Below are 25,242 nucleotides of genomic sequence, written 5' to 3'. Positions count from 1 at the left end.
AATGCCCCTAGGTTCTGTGATAATGTTCTCCAGGTACAGACTTGAGGGTAGCCCATACCAGCACAGTTCTGGTATGGAGCACCTTCCAATTCAAATTGGATGAAAAAAGAAGTTCTGGAGAAGTTCAGGAGAAGAAGGACACCCAATTGCTCTGCCCTCCAATGCAGGGCCAGAGGGACCCACACCTTAGTCTTAGAACCAGATAATAATAATAATAATAATAATAATAATAATAATAATAATAATAATAATAGTAGTAGTAGTAGTAGTAGTAAAGTTGGAAGGGACCTTGGAGGTCATCTAGTCCAACCCCCTGCTCGGGCAGGAAACCCTACACCATTTCGGACAAATGGCTGTCCAGTCTCTTCTTAAAAACTTCCAGTGTTGGAGCATTTACTGCTTCTGGAGGCAAGCTGTTCCACTGATTAATTGTTCTCACTGTCAGGAAGTTTCTCCTTAGTTCTAGGTTGCTTCTCTCCTTGATTAGTTTCCACCCGTTGCTTCTTGTCCTGCCTTCAGGTGCTTTTGGAAAATAGCTTAATTCCCTCTTCTTTATGCAGCCCCTAAACTAGACATACCCAATTCTAGCAACCATTCCTTTATGTTTTAGCCTCCAGTCCCCTAATCATCTTTGTTGCTCTTCTCTGTACTCTTTCTAGAGTCTCAACATCTTTTTTACATCGTGGTGACCAAAACTGGATGCAGTATTCCAAGTGTGGCCTTACCAAGGCATTGAAGAGTGGTATTAATACTTCACGTGATCTTGATTCTATCCCTCTTTAATGCAGCCTATCCATTATTTATTTATTTATTTATTTATTTATTTATTTATTTATTTATGAGACTTATATACCGCTTTAAGTGCAAGCACTCTCTAAGTGGTGTACACCAGTAAGCAATGTATATATATATATATATATATATTACATTGCCCCCAGCAATCTGGGTCCTCATTTTACCTACCCCGGAAGGATGGAAGGCTGAGTCAACCTTGAGCCGGTAAGATTTGAACCGCTGACCTGCTGAACACAGTCAGCTAAAGTGGCCTGCAGTACTGCACTCTATAACTGCTGCGCCACCTCGGCTCTTAACCACTGACACACTGTAGGTTGCCCAACTTGGTTGCCCGCAGGCAGGAATCTTGCCAGACTAAAGCACACTCTGCATAAGTATCAGAGATATCCTGTGAAAGGATTAGGGTGGGTTCCTTCTGGGGCCTCTTTCTAGATAGCAGAGATTCAAGGCAGTGTGAGATAAGGGCTATCCAGTCTTTTCTTAACACTCTCCAGTGATGAAGCACCCACAACTTCTAAAGGCCAGCTGTTACTTTGCCTCTTAGTTCCTTGGGAAAGACTTGTAACTCGGGGTCCGATTCCCACCCATTGACCCGGTTAAAGACGATGTAGAGGAGCAGACTCCCTGGAGTCGGTTTTACATCGCTAAGTATACTTGTACCTAATCAAACCAAGAGGAAAGCATTTTTCAGCGTTTTCTAGAACGTAATTGAAAAGCCGCATCGCACAGCGTCTCATAAACCCGGTAATTTCAATAATGCAAGAGGAAAACTGTGTACATAATTCATAAAGTTGCAGTCGGTGCTCCACCAGTTCTTCCAGGCAAAAGTATGATTGTCATATATTGATAAAAATCTAACGACTTCATATTTTAATTAAGAGCCACAGTCCTAAAATACATGGGGTTTATCTTCTACTTCGTTATAAATTGTTTACTATTAAAGCAGTCTTAATAAAGGTAAGTTAATCGCTTGGTTGTACAGTAATGGGTTTTAGTTTAAAATTCATTTGCTGTTTGATGGGCAACGTTAACAAACCCCAAGAATAAACTTGTGTTGTCCTTGGGGTCAGAAGTTTTAGACTGATATAAATAATGTATAATAAAATAACCCCCGCCCCCAGAGAGAAATTATTTGAGGCCATCTGAAGTTTGCTTATGGAAGCAATGTTAATTCATTTCATTTTCCATTTTATTTATTTGTATCCCGCCTTTATAATTTTTACAAATAATTAGACGACGAACATAGCCAACCCACCTTCCTTCCTTCTATTTCCCCACAACAACCCTGTGAGGTGAGTTGGGCTGAGAGAGAGTGACTAACCCAAGGGTAGGCAACCTTGGCTCTTTTAATGACTTGTGGACTTCAACTCCCAGAATTCCTGAGCCAGCATGGCTCAGCTTGGAAACCTCTCCCTTTCCCCTCAGCATGGCTGGCTCAGGAATTCTGGGAGTTGAAGTCCATGAGTCATAAAAGAGCCATGGTTGCCTACCCCTGGACTAGCCTGAAGTCACTTAGCTGTTTTTCATGGGTAAGATGGGATTTGAATTCATAGTTTCCCACTTTCTAGCCTGGTACTTAACAACTAGAGCAGTGGTTCTTAACTTTTTTAATGCTGCGACCCCCAACCGGTCGTAGTCGAGGACTACTCAACCGGTTGTAAGTCGAGGACTACTCAACTGGTGCAGCACCGTTTGCAGAATGGGACTTTTGGCGGGCTCAGCAGGGCAGAGACAGCCTGGACAATTCCTATTGGCTTTTGAAAGCCAATAGAATTAGACTCTATTCAAGAGAGTCTATTCTATTGGCTTTCAAAAGCCAATAGAATAAAAGGGAGTAGCACAGCTAAGGAAAAGGGGGGAAAAATGGTGGACTGCGTTGTTTGGCGACCCCCGTGAAATGGTCGTTCGACCCCAAATGGGGTCCCGACCCACAGGTTGAGAACCACTGGACTAGAGTAAACTAATGTAAATATCCCTGTTTAGAGCAGAAAATGACTGGGGTATTCTTCGGTCTTGCTTTCTGAATCATGAAATTCTTTTTCTTTCTTTCTTTCTTTCTTTCTTTCTTTCTTTCTTTCTTTCTTTCTTTCTTTCTTTCTTTCTTTCTTTCTTTCTTTTCTCCCTCCCTCCCTCCCTCCCTGAGCTTGATTGTTTTCTTATAGACATTTCATTCCCCAACTTGCTGACATTATCATTGAATTTCCTTCCTTCCTTCCTTCCTTCCTTCCTTCCTTCCTTCCTTCCTTCCTTCCTTCCTTCCTTCCTTCCTTCCTACCTACCTACCTACCTACCTACCTACGTGCATGCACAGAGAGAGAGAGGGAGGGAGGGAGGGAGGGAGAGAATAATGGCAATTTAGCCCTTCATATAATTTATGTTCTTGTATGCTGCAGATAAGTAAATTGGAGAAGGTGCACAAGGTATTGGAAAGCTTCTTGGGAGGACCTTCATATCCCAGTTATTCTAGGATTGGAAGATGAACTGTTTGGTTTTTGTTTGTTGTGCTTATTTTTCTCATTCTCACTGAACAATCAATTCATTTCTGGGGTTAGAGTAAGGACTGTTTGTCTGCACTTCATAAGCAGTCAGTGAGTAACGGAGCATGACATCTAACAAAGATCTGGGCACTGATTTATTGATCTTAATTGGGTTTGCAAATGAATACAAGTGCCGTACATCCCAATTTACCTCAGTCATGTTAAAACGTGACATGCAAAATAAATATCAGAACAAATCAATATCAGATATAGCAACTAACATAACAGCTGGTTGGTATTTATTTAAATTGGATCAAAGCTAAAGGTTAAAATCCAATTCTTGCCTTTGAAATAACAGGTTAATAAGCTGTGGTCACCTTTCTCTTTTTAGAGAAAAGCTGCTTGTTTAAAAGTCAATCATTTTGACAGCATAGCAATAAATATCTGCTATGATGCATTTCGGAAGGCAGGTTTTTAGTCCCTTCTGTAATATGTAGAATGGTAAATAGAAGTTTTATGTAAATCACATAAAAATTCATGGTATAATATTTATGTTTATGGTTATTAATATGCTACTTGACAGAAATGAATGCTGTTTTACTGCATTATTTGCATTATTTGGTCACATTTATGCTTAGCATTTATATTACTTTAAAAATAAGTGGATATCTTCCTCCTCAATTTTTTTTTAAATACTGCTTTAGAATAAAGTACTGCCAAAGCATATTATTCCAATTATGAATAAGCTTTGGACGTCTGTACTTTTTGTCTTCACATAGTCAAATCATCTAGCATGTTTAGTTCCGAATTAGCCACAATTTCTGATCACGTTGCAAAACAAAAGAGCAAGCTATGATTTAGTTGCAATTTGCAATTCTTCCAAGCACTTCTCTTGGGATTATTGTCTCCATTCTTTTCAAATGGTGTGATCTTTTCTTTATATTATGTGAGGTATTCAAATTTATTTGAATCGGATTTCACCTTATCGGTTGTGTTAGCGTACCATATAGAATTGAAATTATTCAACTAGATTTTAGCCTATGGTGCTGGAGAAGACTCCTGCGAGTCCCCTGAACTGCAAGGCGATCAAACCGGTCAGTCCTGGAGGAGATCAACCCCGACTGCTCTTTAGAAGGCCAGATCCTGAAGTTGAAACTCAAAGACTTTGGCCACCTAATGAGAAGGAAGGACTCACTGGAGAAGAGCCTAATGCTGGGAAAGATTGAGGGCCAGAGAAGAAGGGGACGACAGAGAAGGAGGTGGCTGGATGGAGTCCCTGAAGCAGGAGGCGTGAGCTTCAGTGGACTCCAGAAGATGGTAGAGGACAGGAAGGCCTGGAGGAACATGGTCCATGGGGTTGTGATAGGTTGGACACGACTTCGCAACTAACAACAACAACAATGGTATTTGTTGACTATAGTTCAGTTTATCCTGTGAACAGTGAAAATTGAGCTTAGTTAAACTATGGGAAAACATACCATGCAAACACGATCTTTAGCTAAGAACCTGGACAGCATCCTAGAAGATGAAATATAGTAATTTTGACCTTTTCCCCATTTTGTAGATGGAATTAGCGTGAGCGGTCTTCCACTTTCCAGTCCCTTTCGACAAGTGATAAAGCCACGTATGGAAAATAAACCTATAAATCCACAGGAAGCCACTAAAGTTGGTGACTTCAGTCACATAAAGGTAGGTGATCAGTCTTGCTGTAATAAGTTTTGCAACTTATATTAAATCAGGAATGGACAGTTGATTTTTCCCAAGGGATCACATGAGAAACTGAGATTGTTGTGAAGGACTGCCGCCACCTCATTCCTGCCCCCTCATCAGTGGTGGGATACTAATCCTGAGCATGCGGTTCTCTGCGTGGATGCAGGCCTGGGCCTCCGAGGCCTAGAATGGGCTTCCGGAAGTGACATCCATGCACTTCTGGTGGGTCGTTCTAGGCCTGGGAGGCCTCCACTAGGCCTAGACCGGACTTCCGGAAGTGACATCCATGTACTTCCGGAGGCCGTTCTAGGCCTGGGAGACCTTCTCCAGGCCTCCGAGGCCTAGAATGGACTTCCAGAAGCAGCATCTGTTCAGCTGGTTGTCCAAACTCAACAAAATTTAGCTACCAGTTCTACCGAACCGGTGCAAACCCACCAATGCCCCTCATCCCCTGCCCTGCCCCTTGCCCCTGCCCTCCCACCACTGCCCCTTGTCCCCCACTGCCAACACCGCAGGCTGGAAAGAGACAGCTGGATGGCCAGATATGGCCCACAGGCCATAAAATGCCAAGGTCTGTATTAAATGCTTTCTACTAGAGTGCAACTTATGTGCAATAGAAAAGAAAACATTTAGCTCAGGGTTGAATTGTGAAGTTCTTGGTACTCTCTGATGGTGGTTATTTGCTTGCAGATATCTCATTATTCAACTAGGTAACATCATCAGTGCTAGTGGGTGTGGTGTTTGCTGCTTGTTTATGTTTATTTATGTATTCAAATGTATACAGCCATAATCTGGGTATTGATTCTTGTTTATCTGAGTATTGGAGGGAATGTATTTTACTCTTTTTGCTCCCTTCCTTTGATTGTTAATGTTCTTTTTTGCAATGATGTGGAAATGTGATTTATATCTATGTGTCCCTTGATAGCTGATTTATTTGAATGCCAAACTTCGGGAATCCCCTAGCATTTTTGAATGTGGCTTGATCTTTGCATCTGAATATCAAGCTTCTTTAGAAGAACTTGTGTACGTTCATTAGGTCGTAAATGAAATAACATATTAAATTGTCCAAGCAAAGGTGGGTTCTCCCATAAGGCTAGGAAAGGACCCCTTGCAATATTCTAGCAGACATTTATACTTTACTAGTTAAGTATTAGCTATTTGACATGTCTCAAACATCTGTCTCCTAATTCACACAATTTAACCCAGGAACTTTTTATAGAAATTACTTATGTCAGCCTGACCTACAAATAAATTCGAGTATATCTTCATTTTCTTTAACATCTTTTACGGCTAACCAAGTCATAAATGAATATATTTGTAGAGCAGTTAAAATTTGGAAATATCTGGTATATCTCATTAAAAGATATTCCATTGTTATTTTAATTTATAGCGCTGCTGCAGGAATAGCAAAAACATTGTTGGAAATGGTTTTTTATGTTGGAATTTCCATGACAGGTCAAGAATAGAACACAGATGGAGCATGAATGTATGAAACTTGCCGTAGGAAAGCAATCTTGGGGAAGAGGATTCTTTCTTTTCTTTCTTTCTTTCTTTCTTTCTTTCTTTCTTTCTTTCTTTCTTTCTTTCTTTCTTTCTTTCTCTCTCTCTCCCTCTTTCTTTCTTTCTTTCTTTCTTTCTTTCTTTCTTTCTTTCTTTCTTTCTTTCTTTCTTTCTTTCTTTCTTTCTTTCTTTCTTTCATCTGTGAAATTTAAATGTATTAAATCTAATAAACTTTTTAAATGCCCCAAAAGAGGCATGCTATGGGGGCCAAAGAACTTTGGCTGGCCCTGGATCCAGGAGAAGAGCCTTTTCTGCTTTGGCTTTCACTCCCTGGAACATCATGGTAGAGCCGTGGTGGCGCCGTGGTCAGAATGCCGTATTGCAGGCTAATTCTGCCGACTGCCAGCAGTTCGATTCTCACCGGTTCAAGGTAGACTCAGCCTTCCATCCTTCTCAAGGCGGTAAAATGAGGATCCGGATTGTTGGGGGCAAGATGCTGACTCTATAAACCGCTTAGAGAGGGCTGTAAAACACTGTGAAGCGGTATATAACTCTTATAGCTTATTCTATTCTATTCTATTCTATTCTATTCTATTCTATTCTATTCTATTCTATTCTATTCTATGTTCTGTTCCGTTCCGTTCCGTTCCGTTCTATTCTCTCTTCTCTCTTCCCTTCCCTTCCCTTCCATTCCATTCCATTCTATTCTACTTGGTGACACACTGATTAGAATGCAGTATTGCAGGCTAATTCTGCTGACTGCCAGCAGTTCGATTCTCACCGACTCGAGGTTGACTCAGCCTTTCATCCTTCTGAGGTCGGTAAAATGAGGATCCAGATTGTTGGGGGTCAACATGCTGACAGTAAACCACTTAGAGGGGGCTGTAAGGTCCCTGTGAAGCGTTGCATAAGTCCTATTGCTTTGGTTACCCTGCTCCTCAAGCTGAGAACCAGCCCCACCCTTTTGACCTTCCCAAAAAGCCTCGAAATCTGACTTTGCCGATGGGACGGCGGCCGCAATGCTGGCGCTTAATAGAACGCGAAGACGATTCCACCTCCTGCCTATGTATTGGTTTCCTATTTTGGGCCAGTCCTTGTTCATGTTTAATGCTCTTCTTTTGAGCGCTTTCTTCACCTTTTAATAGTTGAACGTTCCTGCTTTGACGCTGTCGCAAGCCGCCCAGTTTCGCTCCGACCCGGGAGAGGGCGGCCGTACAATTTGTAATAAACAAATAAAATCGATTGACGTCCCTTAGAGAAGTGGGCTTTAGCTCAGTGTTTCCCAAACTTGACAATTTTAAGGCATGTGGACTTCAACTCCCAGAATTCCACAGCCAGCGTTGCTGGCTGTGGAATTCTGGGAGTTGAAGTCCTCATGCCTTAACATTGTCAAGTTTGGGAAACACTACGTTTAGCTCATCATGTTTAATCAGCCGGGACGTTTCGCCCACCGCTTGCCTTTTTCCTCCTTATCGCATCTGCCCGCCTTGCGCCGCGTAAGGGGAGCCTCGGCGGGGAGAGGTCAGAGCCTTGTCGTCTCGCCTGCGCCGTCGATGTTCATTTTGAACGACACGAAAGGGAGGAATTGAAATTCACCCCGGGTAAGCACGAGAGGAGTGCGTCTGAGGCCAAGTGCTCAAACGCAGCCTTGTCGGACTATTTTTAGAACGCTGCTGTCGATCCGGCGCTGTTTAAAGATTCAGCTGAGATTGCTAACGGGGGTATTTATATCCACTCTTGTCCGTTGCCACACGCCGCATAACCTCACTTGGAGGGGATAATTCTATTCCCGGAGACCCTGCCACAGTGACTCTGGCTCCCTGCATTTAAAGACACGTTCTACCTCCATATATACTTTCCTGAAACATACAGTGCCATATTAATATACGTACATACATACATACATACATACTAACTTTGTTGTTGTTGTTGTTAATTGCGAAGTCGTGTCCGACCCATCGCGACCCCATGGACAACGTTCCTCCAGGTCTTCCTGTCCTCTACCATCTTCTGGAGTCCATTTAAATTCACACCTACTACTAATATTAACTTTACGGGCAAATAACCCACTTAGCGATTTAAGGCAGGAGTCCATCAGCCAGTTAAAGCTGTCTGGCTTTTTCAAAGAGTTTCTCCTGTCAGTGTAAAACCTAAACTAAAAGTAGAACGCTTTGAGTTATTTCTGGATAGCGTTGTAGATTTTTTTCCCCCCTTTTTTCTTTATCCAGAGCTAGAATTTTTATTTGTTTGCCAATTCGGGGGGGGGGGGGGAAGAAGCCCCACTGTTGCTAGGAAACAGATATTTCAGAAAGTGAGCTTGGGCAGGCAGTTGCCATAGCATTGCACTCGCCGAGCAAATACAGCGTCTCTCTTTATTGCTTCCCCAGATGGGCTGGGCGTGTATGTATTTAGATGTGAGTGTGCGTCCTGGTGTGAGTGTGTGTGCACATTTGAATTTTGCTCAGAACTGTGATGGTAGCTGTGTGGAGCTCAGGCACCTGGGGTGAGACTTGAAGCGGTTTTGAACCGGAAAATGGCTTGACATAGGAAGAAGAAGTTGTACTACTTACATACTCCTGGAAAACAAGTTGCGCTTTGATGCATTGAGCTCAATCAGACTAGAGCTGGAAGGGAGCTTAGAGGTCTTCTAGTCCAACCCCCTGCTCAAGCTAGATTACAGTGTTTCTCAATCTTGACAATTTTAAGGCATGTGGACTTCAACTCCCAGAATTCCCCAGCCAGCATTGCTGGCTGTGGAATTCTGGGAGTTGAAGTCCACATGCCTTAAAATTGTCAAGGTTGAGAAACACTGTTTGCTGGCTGAGGAATTCTGGGAGTTGAAGTCCACAAGTCATAAACTGGCCAAGGTTTGGAACCTTGATATTGGTGTATCAGTGTTTCTCAACCTTGACAATTTTAAGGCATGTGGACTTCAACTCCCAGAATTCCACAGCCAGCAATGCTGGCTGTGGAATTCTGGGAGTTGAAGTCCACATGCCTTAAAATTGTCAAGGTTGAGAAACACTGTTCTAGAAGGTCTTCAAACATTTTTTTTAACCTACTTTCGTTTTGTTTTTTTCCAATCAATCAATCAATTAGAATACAGCTGGAAGGGACTTCATTGGAGGTCATCTAGTCCAACCCCCTGCTCAAGCAGGAGACCCTATACCAGCGGTTCTCAACCTGTGGGTCAGGACCCCATTTGGGGTCGAATGACCATTTCACGGGGGTCACCAAACCATGCTGTCCGCCATTTTTTTCCCTTTTCCCTAGCTGTCCTACTCCCTCTTATTGGTGGCCACACCCACTTGGGGGTCACCACAACATGGGGAACTGTATTATGGGGTCACGGCATTAGAAAGGTTGAGAATCACTGCCCTATACCATTTCAGATAGGTGGCTGACCCCCCCCCTCTTCTTTGCGGCAGCCCCTCAAATACTGAAAGACTGCTATCATGTCCCCCCTAGTCCTTCTTTTCTCTAGACTGGCCATACCCAATTCCTGCAATCGTTCTTCATATGTTTTAGTCTCTAGGCCTAAGTTAGTTTTGAATATGTAGTTAGTTAGTATTTATTTAGTACTTATTTAATATATAGGTTGTAAACATGTGGAAGAGGCCTTCATCCTGCAGTGCACAGACAGTGGCTAAAATGAAGTTAGTTTTGATTTGATGTCGTTAGTAAATGACAATCACCACAGTCATAATGCCTCAAATGCAGACTCTGCATTGGTTGTCAATAAGTTTCTGAGTCCAATTCAAAATGTTAACCTATGAAGCCTACATGGCTTGTCTCCTGGTATATGTAAAATTCCCTTTTCCACCTCGACACAAAAATTATGTACTGCCCAGAAAAATCTGTTAGCAGCCCTCAGGACCAAGAGATGAAGGAAGCAAATCCTAAGCATTTTGAAGTAAGAGCAATTTATCTCACTGACTCCCAGATTTCCTCAGTTGCTTTTTTCTTTGCGAACATAAGCATGTATGCATATGTGTGCAAGCGAAATAAATTTTATATACCAGAGAATGTTTTGCATGTAGTGTATATGTACTAGTGGATTCATGAATTCTGCAAATGAGATACCTTATTATATAGGCCAGTGGTGGCAAACCTATGGCGTGCGTGCCAGAGGCGGCACTCAGAGCCCTCTCTGTGGGCACACGTGCCATGCCCCAGAGATGGCAACCGTCCCTCTTCAACCAGCCACCCACTAACTCACCGAGGTCCCATGTGGCCGGATGCATCCCAGCACGGCTGGTTTCCCCCCTGTCCCATCCCTCCTGGCCTTGCATGCTCTCCTTTTCCCGGGCACAACCCACTGCATCGCCTCCTCAGCTATTGGCTGGCTGTCCAGCTGAGAGGCAGCTTCTCTGAACTGCTGGTGGTGGGCTGCGGAGCCCCAGACTGTGCCGGTCGAGGGGCTGGCAGGCTGTAGCTGCTGACGGACACTGTCGGCCCCCATGCACTTACTGGCCTCTGTGTGCGGGGGCCAATGGTGTCAGGCAGCAGCCATCCTGGCCCCTGCTTTGCCTTGCCCTGCGACAATGGCACCCCCGCCCTGTCTCACCTTGCCTCGCTTCACGCTGCAGGACAAGGCTCCTGCCCACTGCTCCACCTGCCAGAGACCCCTGGATCTCCCCCAACCCTGCCCAGCCCCCACAGGCGTCCCTCCCCACAAGCAACATCAAGGTGACCATGCCTACCTTGGCCACCCAGTCTGCTATGACCACCACAGCCACGCCCACCCAGTGGACCACGCCCACTTGGCACCCAGCAATAAGTGGGTTTTGGGTTGCAGTTTGGGCACTCAGTCTCTGAAAGGTTCACCATCACTGGCATATTGTGTTCACATTCAAGCGTCCCCTTCATTTTCGTCCCTTTGTGTGAAAAACAGGTGAATTGCCAGATTGTGTGCACAAAGGGTTTTGGATTACAAGTTTTATCTGAGGGGAATTAATACCGTTTTACACACACACACACACACACACACACACACACACACACACACTTCAGTAAACATAATTTGGAAACCCTACAGAAAAAGAAAAAAAAAATTCCCACCCTGCAAGAAGAAACGACACAATGCAGGCTCTAATTTTTGGGGGTGAAAAATTTGTAAGCCAATATTCCGATCTCTACGGTTGCTAAATGTTGCTGTTACACTCTTAATCTAGGAATAAATAATTGTGAGTTGGTTTTTTGTTTTTTGGTTTTTTTTGGCGATAATAGGCAGACGGAGCTACGTATTAAAATCCACGTGTTTTATCTTAAGTCTTTTTTTTAAAAAAAAACCCTGCTAATTGCTTGGTTGACATTTAAAACACTCGATGTCTCTATTGAGGCATATTTTTGTAACCTCATAATTCTTTCTGCTCTGTTCTAGCCATCTCAAGTCTTAGCCAAGCGCTTGGTTTTGATGACCTCTAGATGTTTGAAGTTATGGAGCAGAAGGAGTATAATTACCCGTTTGGAATTTAGCCAGATCACTAGGGTTAATATTGCTTCTCTTAGAAAAAAGTCACCAGGGAGGTCCTAATGACAGCACTGAGGCTCCAGTTATTAGTTCTGGATGAAAGATGTTTCTTTAGTGTAACAGTGCGGAGTGTTATGGGACTCAAGCACATTTCCACTTCTCAAAAGCACACAGAGACTTTCATTTGCTCGCTGCTTTTGTGTTGGGGCAATGACAATATGATCTGAAGTCAGGGATGTTGTTATCAGTCACTTTATGGGCATCTACTCTTAGGTTGTAGTTCTTCATACCAGCTTCTCGCCACAGTTGTGCCATCACTGCTTCAGACAGGAAGGCGGTGCAGAGAGTGGTGAGGACGGCAGAAAAGATCATTGGCAGTTCGCTCCCTCCCACCCAGGACATAGCACAGAAGCGTTGCTTGAGCAGAGTCCGCAAGATTGTCTGGGACGCTACACCTCCTCTTCACGACCTGTTCCTCCTGCTGGGAGGAGGGGGCTCCGTGGTACCCAAAGCAGAACATCCAGATTCAGTCACAGTTTCGTTCCATACAGTATCAACCTTGTGAACTCTCAAGCTTCCTCCTTCCGTTATGTATTCAAGAGGGACAGTGATTAATATTTATACGTTACTTATATGTAAGGGCGTAGGTTAGGGGTGTCAAACTGCCGGCCCACAGGCCAGTTTCATCATACCGGAGCCGCGCCCACCCCATTGCCGGCAATGGCGAAAATGTATGTTATGTATGTGTGCACACTTCTGAGAGCAAGCAACAAAATTTCATTTTCAATGTGTGCCAATGTGCCCACAGTAAAAAATGACAATAAAAGTTCTCTCTCTCTCTCTCTCTGTGTGTGTGTGTGTGTGTGTGTGTGTGTATAGGTCTATACATATCTTATATATAATATGTTCAAATGTGTATTATGTATGTGTATGCTTTTGAGAGCAAGCAACAAAATTTCATTTTCATTGTGTGCCAATGTGCCCACATTTAAAAAAAAAAAAAAGACAATAAAGGTTCTCTATCTATGTCTCTTCATGTTTTTTTCTTTGCTTGCTTCCTGAAATTATAATGCAATTGCTATCCAAGTTCCAAGCTGTTTATTTCTGCCTTGGCTTTAATGTCTCCTTACTCTTTTTCTAGTTTTCCAATAATTTAGGCCTGTTAAATTATCTTCTCCCCCCCCCTCCCGCCCGCCTCCCCCAATGCACTAGGAGAAAGAGACCGATTCTGGATTTCAGGAGAGATAAAGGCGTTAAAAAAATGCTGATGTTGCACCCATCATGCTTCATTTCCTAAAGCGTAATAAGCATTCAGGAGTGTTTTTGACAGGATAATGAGCACTCAAGTGAGTCAGCAGTTTCCTCTTTCGACAGGTGGACAGAAGGACGAGGAAAGGACAGGCAGTAAGGGTTTAATTAAACCTGTCGATTTCAGGAATTAGAGCAGTGGTTCTCAACCTTTTTAATGTCGCAACCCCCAACCGGTCGTAAGTCGAAGACTATCCAACCGGTCGTAAGTCAAGGACTTTCCCTGCCCGGGAGCGCCGCGCATGCGTGGTGCTGCCCCTGCGCCGGCCAAGGCGTAGCTGGCAAGTGGCAGAGACGGCGCAGGCCGACCACCGGCTGGGCCACCAGCTGGCCCAGCCCAAGGGAGGTAAGGCACCCGCCGGGCCCCACGCGCACCAGCAACTCTCCCTGCACCCGCCGGCCTCCCACCTCCCAACCCTGGCCCTCTTTTACTTACATTTTTAGTAGTTGCTCAGCAGGGAGGGGTGGAAACTTCCAGACAGCTCGCCTTCGCTGCAGACAACTTGCAGCACCGTTTGCAGAATGGGACTTTTGGCAGGCTCAGCAGGGCAGAGACAGCCTGGACAATTCCTATTGGCTTTTGAAAGCCAATAGAATTGGACTCTATTCAAGAGAGTCTATGCTATTGGCTTTCAAAAGCCAATAGAATAAAAGGGAGTAGCACAGCTAAGGAAAAGGGGGAAAAAATGGCGGACTGCGTTGTTTGGCGACCCCCGTGAAATGGTCGTTCGACCCCAAATGGGGTCGCGGCCCACAGGTTGAGAACCGCTGAATTAGAGGATTGTTACTTTCAGTCTGGATTTGAATTTAATATCGTCAGAAGAATAACTTGGGGTTCCAACTTGATCCGGGACTGTGCAAGAATAAATAAAAATGAGATCCAGAGAGCTGTGAAGAAAGAAGAAATACTTATTCCTAAAACCAAAACAGTTTGCCTTTAGGGGCAGCTGCAGAGAAATGGGGTACAACCACAGATTTTTATAGGGGAGCTTGTCCTGGTGTGGAATTGTCCACTTGCTGATTCTAGGGTGATACGCGCATGTGTGTAGGTATGTCTGTGGTATTTATTCTTGTGAACATGGTGGGAGACCATGTTGCTGGGAGACCTAATTTAATTAACTTGATTTGTGTTTGCAGACCTTATCCTTTGATATGTGGATTAGGTCTGGGTAACTTATTTGGAGGTTTGAGGAGCCCCTGAGATGCTGGAACCCTGCTATCATGTCGCCCCTCGTCCTTCTCTTCCTTAAACTGGACATACTCAATTCCAGCAACCGTTCTTAATATGTTTTAGCCTCCAGTCCCCTAATCATCTTTGTTGCTCTCCTCTATACCAGTGGTTCTCAACCTTTTTAATGCCGCGACCCCCAACCGGTCGTAAGTTGAGGACTACTCAACCGGTCGTAAGTTGAGGACTACTCAACCAGTCGTAAGTTGAGGACTACTCAACTGGTGCAGCACCGTTTGCAGAATGGGACTTTTGGCGGGCTCAGCAGGGCAGAGAAAGCCTGGACAATTCCTATTGGCTTTTGAAAGCCAATAGAATTAGACTCTATTCAAGAGAGTCTATTCTATTGGCTTTCAAAAGCCAATAGAATAAAAGGGAGTAGCACAGCTAAGTATAAGGGGAAAAAAAATGGTGGACTCCCAAATGGGGTCCCGACCCACAGGTTGAGAACCACTGCTCTATACTCTTTCTAGAGCAGGCATATCAAACTGCTGACCCGCGGGCTGGATGCATCACGCCGAAACCGCTCCCACCCCATTGCCGGCAATGGGAAAAAAGTCACGATACGCCGCGTGACGTTATGTGACATCCTGAGTTTGACATGCCTGTTCTAGAGTCTCTCCTTAGTTCTAGGTTGCTTCTCTCCTTGATTAGTTTCCATCCATTGCTTCTTGTCCTGCCCTCAGGGGCTTTGGAAAATAGCTTAATTCCCTCTTCTTTATGGCAGCCCCTGAGATATTGGAATACTGCTATTATGTCCCCCCTCATCCTTCTCTTCGTTAAACTAGACATACCAATTCCAGCAACTGTTCCTTATATGCTTTCGCCTCCAGTCCCCTGATCATCTTTGTTGCTCTTCTCTGCACTCTTTCTAGAGTCTCAACATCTTTTTTACATTGTGGTGACCAAAACTGGATGCAGTATTCCAAGTATGGCCTTACCAGGGCATTGTAAAATGGTATTATTGGCGTTTTATAAAATTGTGCAATATGAGATATTCCAGGTAATCTAAGTGTGGAAATATGTTTTTTTCTGTATCTCACACGTCTATCCTCTCATGGGCTTCATAGGGCTTCAGCCATTGAGTCAGAGCTGGGTATTGTGTTCCTAGCCGCTTGCAAAGTTGGCCCAATCCCACTGTGTCTGTGGTTTTTGGCTGTTAGTTCATGAAAACCCTGTTTTATTCGTGATGAAAACCACCCAAGTTATTCTAATACTTTAGATGGAAAATCCCGATGTGCCTCTCTTTGTGAATAAAAATGCAGTATTAATAAGAAGACTAATTGAAGCTCTTTAATAAGATCCCAAATTTTCATTCTGCTGCCCTAGACAGGATAGGATTCTGGAGCAGATATGTAGCTATGATCAGGATCAGTCAAAATTTGCAAACTTTGGGGCACATTATAGAAGCAAATATAAAAACATACTTGATTTGTTCATACTTTTTTGAGAAGCTAAATAAATATTTTTTTTAAGTGGACATTCTGAGGAAGTCAAGAGGTAGCTAGTCTAAATTTCTGATTGCTATTATTAGGTTCATTGTTTTACCACTAGTCTTTGATCTTCAGATTTTTTTCCTGATTTTTTTTTCCCCCAACATACAGCATTTTATCCATGGAAGCACCTTGGATTGGGCTTCTGTTGAAATAGGTACAAATGTTTGTCCATGTTACTAGAAGATTTAGTGGCAGGTGACGCATTTGGATTGACACTGGCATGCCACACTAAATCCAAAGTAATACTGTTTAGTTGTTGAAACAGACTATAGCATGGCATGTAGAGTTCAAGAAGGTGGAAAGAATTCCATTTCCTTCCCGGGTGGTGGAAACTTTTGTGGGAAGTCAGTCCACCAGAGAAGGAAATATTAAAAGGGCAGAAAAATATATTTCCTCAAAGGATCTTAAAGAGGCAGAAAAGCATGCCCAGTTTTATTAATAGTCCCAAGTCTCCCCCTCCCCAAGCAGAAACCAGCTCTGTAGGAATGCAGATGTAAACCATTCAGGAAGATTGAAGCTAGAAGATTAAGAAGACAAAGACACCTAAAATCTACATACCCCACCCAAACTCTAAGACAGGACATAATAGGATTAACCTACAAATGCCAAAGGGCACACTCAGACTCAGGTCAAAGTTCATATTACAGGAAGAACTCCAAACAAAAGGCTCCAGAGGGTATAAAAACCCACTCCCTACATGTGCTCGCTCTCTTTTCTTCCAGAGCCATCTTCCTGCCTGGCTCTCCTCTCCAATAGACTGCAACCTTCTTTTTAAAGCAGTCGCCATGTTGTTTATTTCCGCTTGGACTGAACCATGGTGAAGACTTTTCTTTCAACACTTTGTTGTGATTCATTGTTGTTGTGATGGTTGTTTGAGTCCGGGCAGTGCGTTCTTATATGTGTTTTGTTATTTAGGGAATCTACCAGAATAATCAGGTATAGCAAATTTAATTACAATGCTGCTGCTGCTGCTGCTTATTATTATTATTATTATTGTTGTTGTTGTTGTTGTTGTTGTTATTATTATTGGCATTCCACTTTCTGTATCTCTCTAGGAGAATCAACCAACCTGCATATGTGCAGGTGGTTTGATTCCAGGACTTAACTGCTTTACAGCATCTCTTCTCTTTTTTGAAACATAGTATTATTCTGCTCACACTTCCAATCTTTATAAGCAAGGCTATTTTCAGCCAGCTGGAATTTAAAATATTTCTCCTGCACCTGGAAAATATGATTTATTGACCCAAAGTCAATGCTTCGTGAAAATCTAGTGCTACACAGTCTGGCTGAGGAAGCAGGAGGAGGAATTAGCCCATGCATTAATTTCAATCAATCAAATCAGAATAGAGCTGGAAGGGACCTTGGAGGTCTTCTAGTCTGACCCCCTGCTTAAGCAGGTGACCCTATACCAGGGATGACAAACTGCCAGCCCGCGGGCTGGATGCGTCATTCCCAAACTGTGCCCACCCCTTTGCTGGCAATGGAAAAAAAAGTTGCAATACATCACGTCACGTCACATTGCGGGTTTGACACCCTTGCCCTATACTATACCTGTCCACTCTCTTCTTGAAAATCTCCAGTGATGAAGGCAACTTTTAAAAGCAAGCTGTTTCCCTGGTTAAATTGTTCCCACTGTTAGGAAGTTTCTCCTTGTCCTGCTTTGGGAAATACAGTAGTGGCCAAAATTGTGGAAACCTTTTGGGAAAAGTATATAGTAGAAATGCCACCTTTGGTTAAGTTTCCACTCATTTTCCTTCTCATTTCTTTATAACTGTAGCCTAGTTCGCTTAATAATTCCATTTTACATCGCTTTCTACGGGACCAGTCAACTCTTTGCACCATGACTTTAATTTTATTACGTTTTACAAGCTCACTAAATGAAAGAAAAAAACCCAACCAACTTGATAGCGATCACATAACACCCTGACAAATGTCCTCCTCTCGGCTTCAATACAGGACATCAATAACTGAATCCTACTGTGATCCGATTGGCTCATTGCCGAAACAAGATGACACCCAATTGGCTCTCAAACCCTCATGCTCATTGGCTGCAATCAAATGAAGGGAAGCTATCTGAGATCAACCTGAGCAAGTTGTGCTTCCTTTTTCTGGTTATTTGGCTATAACTTTTCACAGAATACAGTACAGATAATTGAACAAACTTTGTTGCATTACATTCTTGATTAAATTATCTTTCCATTGGTATATAATTTTATGGTACTACTCCAAAAAAAAAAAAAGTGGTGTTATTAGCCATCAAACCTCAAAAATACACATTTCCCAAAAGGTTTTCCACCATTTTGGCCACTACTGTAAGTTGTCCCCCTCTTCAAATACTGGAATGCTGTATTGATGAAACAATGATTGATGAATCCGCCTTTAGGTTTTCTTTCTCTCCAATTGCTTCTCCTGCTGTCTTATTATATATAAAGAGATGATGCAGTTTCAGAGCTCAGGGGCCTGATAGGACATTCCTATAATTGAGCCAAACCATGTGGCATCCTGCACATGCTGTTGCTAAAATGTTGCTTCCCTGCCTTGCTGTTTCAAAAGGAAGCTTCACAGCTTGGCAGAACTATTGTGAGTAATTGTGCCCCTAAACATTTGGTCAGCATACAGCTACCGTTCAAGCTCTCGAGGGCAATTAACCTCATTGAAGCCTTGCTTTAAATAGAGAACTATTTTTAAGCATTTGGAACAGAAACAGGCCTTCTAAATGCTGTTGCTTGGTTTTGCATATATCTTAGCAGCCTCGGATTTATTAGATGACTTGACAGATAGTCACGCTAGTGAGCAAAGGGCATTTTGGTAATATCACATCATTTGTTTTGAGTAGGTTTATAGAAGTTACAGACAATCTGTGCATAATTGTTGAGCTTTTTGAGGAATAGGTACGTTAAAAAGCAGCTTTCCCCCCCAGATTTAATCTTTGCCACAGCTCATTACAGTAGTGGCCAAAATGATGGAAACCTTTTGGGAAAAGCGTATTTTTGAGGTTTGATGGCTAATAACACCACTTTTTTGGGGGGGGGGAGTAGTACCATAAAGCTATATATCAATGGAAAGATAATTTAATCAAGAATGTAATGCAACATCGTTTGTTCAATTATCTGTACTGTATTCTATGAAAGGTTATAGCCAAATAACCAGAAAATGGAAGCACAACTTGCTTAGGTTGATCTCAGGTAGCTTTCCTTCATCTGATTGTAGCCAATGAGCATGAGTGTTTAAAGAGCCAATCTTGTTTTGGCAATGAGCCAATCAGATCACAGTAGGATCCAGTTATTGATGCCCTGTATTGAAGCCGAGAGGAGGACATTTGTCAGTGTGTTATGGGATCGCTGTCAAGTTGTTTGGGAGTTTTTTTGTGTTCTTTTATTGAGTGAGCTTGTAAAACGTAATAAAATTAAAGTCATGGTGCAAAGAGTTGACTGGTCGCCCAGAAAGCGATGTAAAATAGTATTATTAAGTGAACAAGGCTATAGTTATAAAAAAAATAGAAGAAAAATGGGTGGAAACTTACCCAAAGGTGGCATTTCGACTGTACACTTTCCCCAACAGGTTTCCACAATTGTGGCCACTACTGTATGTTTTAAACAGTGAGATGCCCACAGAGGTAATGCCAGTGCATGAACTTTCTATAAGGTATTAAAAAAAAAAAATATTCTCTCCCCCAGGAAAAAAGGCTTCTGTTCTTCATCTTATCTTGATTTTTGCTAAGTCTAGCTATGTTCCAACTGTCCTTTCCTTGCCAACTTTGGGTTAACATTCCTTTTCCTCAGAGAATGTAGTTCAGACTTCATGCTGTTAAATATCTTTCTCACCTGGGCATTTATTTTTCCAAGGCTATTTTTTTTTGTGTTTGAGTGGCACTGAAAATTAATTTGTCAATGTTCCGGTCTGGCTGCTTTGATCTGTAAAAAGAAAAGTGCTATATCGAGTAACATTAATAAAACGGGCAGTGGCTTTGAACTCTTGAGATTTTAGGAGGCATTGTGCCCATGCTTCTGTAGTTTAGAAACAACTACAAATTTGCTTTTCCTGATTTTTGCCGTACCCTGGTTCACAGAGTTACGAAACGCATACATGCACACGTAAATACAGAGTAGAGCAGTGTTTCCCAAACTTGACAATTTTAAGGCATGAGGACTTCAACTCCTAGAATTCCACAGCGTTGCTGGCTGTGGAATTCTGGGAGTTGAAGTCCACATGCCTTAAAATTGTCAAGTTTGGGAAACACTGGAGTAGAGAGATGCTTTGGGAATGTTCAGTTGGAATCCAGAAAAGAAAAGGACAGAGATAAGCCAAGAAGAGCACACTGGGCTGGGCAAACCAGTTGCAGGGCAAAATTATAACCATTGGCCTTATTGGTAAAAAAAAGCTTTCATAATGGGTTACCCACAAGTGATGATGTCAACGCTGCTCACATCGGATGTTTTTGCATTGACAACAGATAGAAATGTACCCATCTTTTATCTTTTGGTTTTAGAGTTAGATGATGCTGGGAGGAGGGGGGATGTGAACGAGAGTCCTGCTAGACCAGTGATGGCAAACCTTTTAGAGACCGAGTGCCCAAACTGCAACCCAAAACCCACTTATTTATCGCCGGGTGCCAGGTGGGCGTGGCCCACTGGATGGGCGTGGCTGTGGTCATGGCAGACTGGGTGGGTGTGGCCAAGGTGGGCATGGTCACCTTGATGTTGCTCGTGGGGAGGGATGCCTGTGGGGAGAAATCCAGGGAGTCTCTGGCAGGTGGGACGATGGGCAGGAGGCTTGTCCTGCGGGGTGAGGCAAGGTAAGGCAGGGCGTGGGTGCCATTGTCGCAGGGCAAGGCGAGGCAGGGGCCGGGGTGGCTGCTGCCCGACACCATCGGCCCCCACACACAGAGGCCAGTGAGTGCGTGGGGGCTGACAGTGTCTGTCAGCAGCCATAGCCTGCTGGCCCCTCGACCGGTGCTCTCTGGGGCTCTGCAGCCCACCATCAGCAGGTCAGAGAAGCCACCTCTGAGCTGGATGGATAGCCAACAGCTGAGGAGGCGATGCAGTGGGTCGTGCCCGGGAAAAGGAGAGCATGTGAGGTCAGGAGGGATGGGATGGAGGGGAGGGAAACCAGCCATGCTGGGATGCATCCGGCCACGTGGGACCTCGGCGAGTTAGCGGGTGGCTGGTTGAAGAGGGACGGTTGCCATCTCCGGGGCATGGTGCACGTGCCCACAGAGAGGGCTCTGAGTGCCGCCTCTGGCACGTGTACCATAGGTTCGCCACCAGTGTGCTAGACATAACAACACTGAACCTAGCCTTAGAAACAAGGTTATTGTAACCAGAGCTGATAAGGACTTGGCGGCTGGAGAACTGGAGAGGAAGCCCACGCTTCAAACTAATTGGGGAATGTGATTTATGACAGTTAATTGGAGGAGGGAATTGTGCTTTGATACTATGTGCTCAGGGGAGGGGAATTCAGTTTTTGGCTTGATTATGCACTGCCGATGTTATGCTACTCAAAATATTCTTTAAGGTAAACAATGCCTCGAAGTTCTTTTGAAGAATTTCATCTGACGGATGTTTTAGGACAGGATTCAAAACCCCTGCTAAAAAAATCCAGATGGTTTACCATCCCCCTCCCACTCCAGCGTCTCCCCCAAGACCAAATTCTAAAGATACTTGTCAGGTAGAGTATCTTCATAGTAGTTGGGCCAGATCCATTATATGATTGACTGTCCACATGTCAATATACTTCATCAGTATCCAGAAGCACTTCTTGGTTATTTTCTTCGAAAATGTTTCACTTCTCATCCAAGAAGATTGTTCCGTTTCTTGAAAAGAAACTTCTTGGATGAGAAGTAAAATGTTTTCAAATAAAAAAAACCCAAGTAGGTTCAGTTGCCTTTTGGAAAAAGCACTTTTGGGACAACTTTTGGAATGATTTTGGGATGATTGGGAATCTCTATAGACGTATCAAATGACAATAACATCTGGCAGAAGGAAGGACAGGAAGGCCTGGAGGAACGTTGTCCATGGGGTCGCGATGGGTCTGATACGACTTCGCAACTAACAACAACAAATGTCTTCTCTGGTCAAGGGGATGATGGTCTGTGGGGCATAAATTCATCAGTCTCTAAGGCAGGGGTCTTCAGACCTGACTTGTGGACTTCAACTCCCAGAATTCCTCAGCCAGTATGCCTGGTTGAGGAATTCTGGGAGTTGAAGTCCACAAGTCATAAAAGGGCCAAGTTTGAAAACCCCTGCTATAGACAAACAATGTTGTGGTTAGATGCGAAGTCGTGTCTGACCCATCATGACCCCATGGAGAACGTTCCTCCAGGCCTTCCTGTCCTCTACCATCTTCTGGAGTCCCTTTAAGCTCCCGCCTACTGCTTCAGTGGCTCCATCCAGCCACCTCATTCTCTGTCGTCCTCTTCTTCTATTGCTCTCAATCTTTCCCAGCATTAGGCTCTTCTCCAGTCAGTCCTTCCTTCTCATTAGGTGGCCACAATACTTGAGTTTCAACTTCAGGATCTGGCCTTCTAAAGAGCAGTCGGGGTTGATCTTTTTTAGGACTGACCGGTTTGATCGCCTTGCAGTCCAGGGGACTCGCAGGAGTCTTCTCCAGCACCAGAGTTCAAAGGCCTCCATTCTTTCTTATGGTCCAACTTTCACAGCCATCCATTGCAACTGGGAAAACCATGGCCTGGACTATACGCACTTTTGTTGGCAGACAAACAATAGGTACCCTCATAAGCCAATATTTAGATGCTGAAAGAAGTCAGGTGCGAGCCTAATAAAAAAAAATGCAGCTGTTCTGAAGTATTTCTGGCAGGTATACCCCACCCACTCACTCCGCGTTACCCGAATCCCATTTGGTGCCTCAAACCCGACAAACCTGCATAGCCCTAGACACCAGTCGAATGATTAAAAACCAGTTCCAAATAGAAGTGGAATCAGTGACCAGCAGGGTGGTGGACTCATGTTCATAAGAAGGCTTGGCAGCCATCTAAATGAGATGCTTTATGTTGGATTCCCAGACTGAGCATGCTGTTGAGACACTCTGCCTCAGTGGACCCAATGAATTAGAAATGGGGGGGGCAACCACTGGCCCATGAACCGGTCCTGGTCCCCGGCCTATTAGGAACCAGGCTGTGCAAGCGAGGGAAACTTCATCTACGTATACGCAGGATCTAGCTAGCGTGTGGAACCATCCCCCCCATCCCGTTGCCAGTCCATGGAAAAAAAATTTTCCTGGTCCCAAAAAAGATTGGAGGTCACTGAATTAGAAAAAAACTTTGATATTACACCCTCAATGTTTCAGGTTTAGTTCTTTACATTAGGGCAGGGGTAGGCAACCTTGGCTCTTTTATGACTCGTGGACTTCAACTCCCAGAATTCCTGAGCCAGCCACGCTGAGGGGAAAGGGAGAGGTTTCCAAGCTGAGCCATGCTGGCTCAGGAATGCTGGGAGTTGAAGTCCAGGAGTCATAAAAGAGCCAAAGTTGCGTACCCCTGCATTAGGGTGATGGAACTCCATCTGTTTTCTCCCAGGTCATTCATTCCTGGAGTTTATCTGTATATTGCAAATAGAAAACCGTCATTCATCAATTTAATAACATTTTCTGTCATGCTCTGTGCCGCACTTTAGATGTACTTTCAGGGCAGCGAATGGGCCTCTAGCTGTGAAGTCTGCATTAAGATTAATGGACGTAGCACAGTAAGATCATGGACGCTTTGTTGCAAATTTACCTCACTGCAGGTAACCATTACTCTTGAGGTCTTGAGACTAGGAAGAGCTGCGTAAAAATGCAGCTGTTTGCCCCCTCCAGATTTACTTTCTCAGAAAGCCGCCGACCCCTTTCATGAATATTGTGTCCCGCGTTTTATGACATTTTTAGTTTCAAGACTTGCGGGTGGGAACTGAAGTAATTTCATGTGAAAAGCCAAACAAAGCCATCAACGCTCCAGAGTGCCAGTTTTTGTGAGTCGGAGGGGCAGGACAGGTTAAGGGTTTTGAGCACTGAATAGAATCCAGTGGATTTCTACATTATTATTATTACAGTTGGTTGCAGAGTCAGCCAAAGGTTTAGTCTATGTTTGGCATTTTTATTCACCTGTTAAATCCTTCCCATAGACCTGGAATAGGCAGGTGTTGATTTTGATGGTGTTAAAGGTAAAGCATGATGTAAGCTGTTCAAAGTAAAGCTGCATATCCTCCTCCTCCTCCGTTACCACCACCACCACCACCACCACCACCATCCTCCTCCTCCTCCTCCTCATCATCATCATCATCTCTTTATGTTAAAAATGTGTGGGCTTGTTTATTTTGCATGTAGGTGTGTCAGCTCAAGGCAGTGAACATACATAATGCTGCTTCCTCCTCCTATCCCACTCCCCATAACAACAACCAGTTGAGGTGAGTTGGGCTGAGCAAGAGTGACTGGTCCAAGGTCACCAAGCTAACTTTCATGCCTAAGGCAGGACTGGAACTCACAATCTCCTGGTTTGTAGGCCAACACCTTCACCACCACACCAGCAATGTCCTTAAGGATTTCATCATCTCCAGCCAATACGATCCAAAGTCAGCAATTATAAAAATGTAATCTTTATATTAAAATACCAGAATGGCTTTCAACAATGGAAGCTTTGGCTTACCCAAATTTAATTAATTACGACAAACTCGTTACCTATGAAGACATTTTGGATAAGGACGGAAAACTTAAAGACAGGCAAGACCTACAACAACAAGGTACTGACCTATCATGGTGGCCTTACCTACAAATCCAAACAAGATATGAGAAAGATGTAAAGACAATGGGATTCTATAAAGAATTTGACCAAATACTCTTGAAAACAGATGAAAATTTGATTAAGAAACTTTATAGATTTCTGCTAAATTGTTAATTGCGAAGTCATGTCCGACCCATCGCGACCCCATGGACAACATTCCTCCAGGTCCTCCTGTCCTCTACCATCTTCTGGAGTCCATTTAAATTCACACCTACTGCTTCAGTGACTCCATCCAGCCATCTCATTCTCTGTCGTTCCATTCTTCTCTTGCCCTCAATCTTTCCCAGCATTAGGCCCTTCTCCAGTGAGTCCTTCCTTCTCATTAGGTGGCCAAAGTACTTGAGTTTCAACTTCAGGATCTGGCCTTCTAAAGAGCAGTCGGGGTTGATCTTTTCTAGGACTGATCGGTTTGAACGCCTTGCAGCCCAAGGGACTCGCAGGAGTCTTCTCCAGCACCAGAGTTCAAAGGCCTCAATTCTTTG

General features: G+C 43.8%; 1 protein-coding gene across 1 annotated transcript in view; it reads left to right on the top strand.

Moving 5' to 3' along the window:
* LOC120299796 (trafficking protein particle complex subunit 9-like) overlaps positions 1–25,242 on the top strand; it is a 239,579-nt gene that overhangs the window by 5,896 nt on the left and 208,441 nt on the right. The window contains exon 3 of the mRNA XM_039325004.1: positions 4,837–4,961. Coding sequence (XP_039180938.1) covers positions 4,837–4,961 — 125 coding nt within the window. The remainder of the gene's footprint in view (positions 1–4,836; positions 4,962–25,242) is intronic.

This window comes from Crotalus tigris, unplaced genomic scaffold (assembly GCF_016545835.1).
Source record: "Crotalus tigris isolate CLP2741 ecotype Arizona unplaced genomic scaffold, ASM1654583v1 scf7180000024314.327548, whole genome shotgun sequence".
Lineage (NCBI taxonomy): Eukaryota > Metazoa > Chordata > Lepidosauria > Squamata > Viperidae > Crotalus > Crotalus tigris.
Note: the sequence above shows the minus strand (reverse complement) of the source record. Positions and strands in the feature narration are given on the sequence as shown.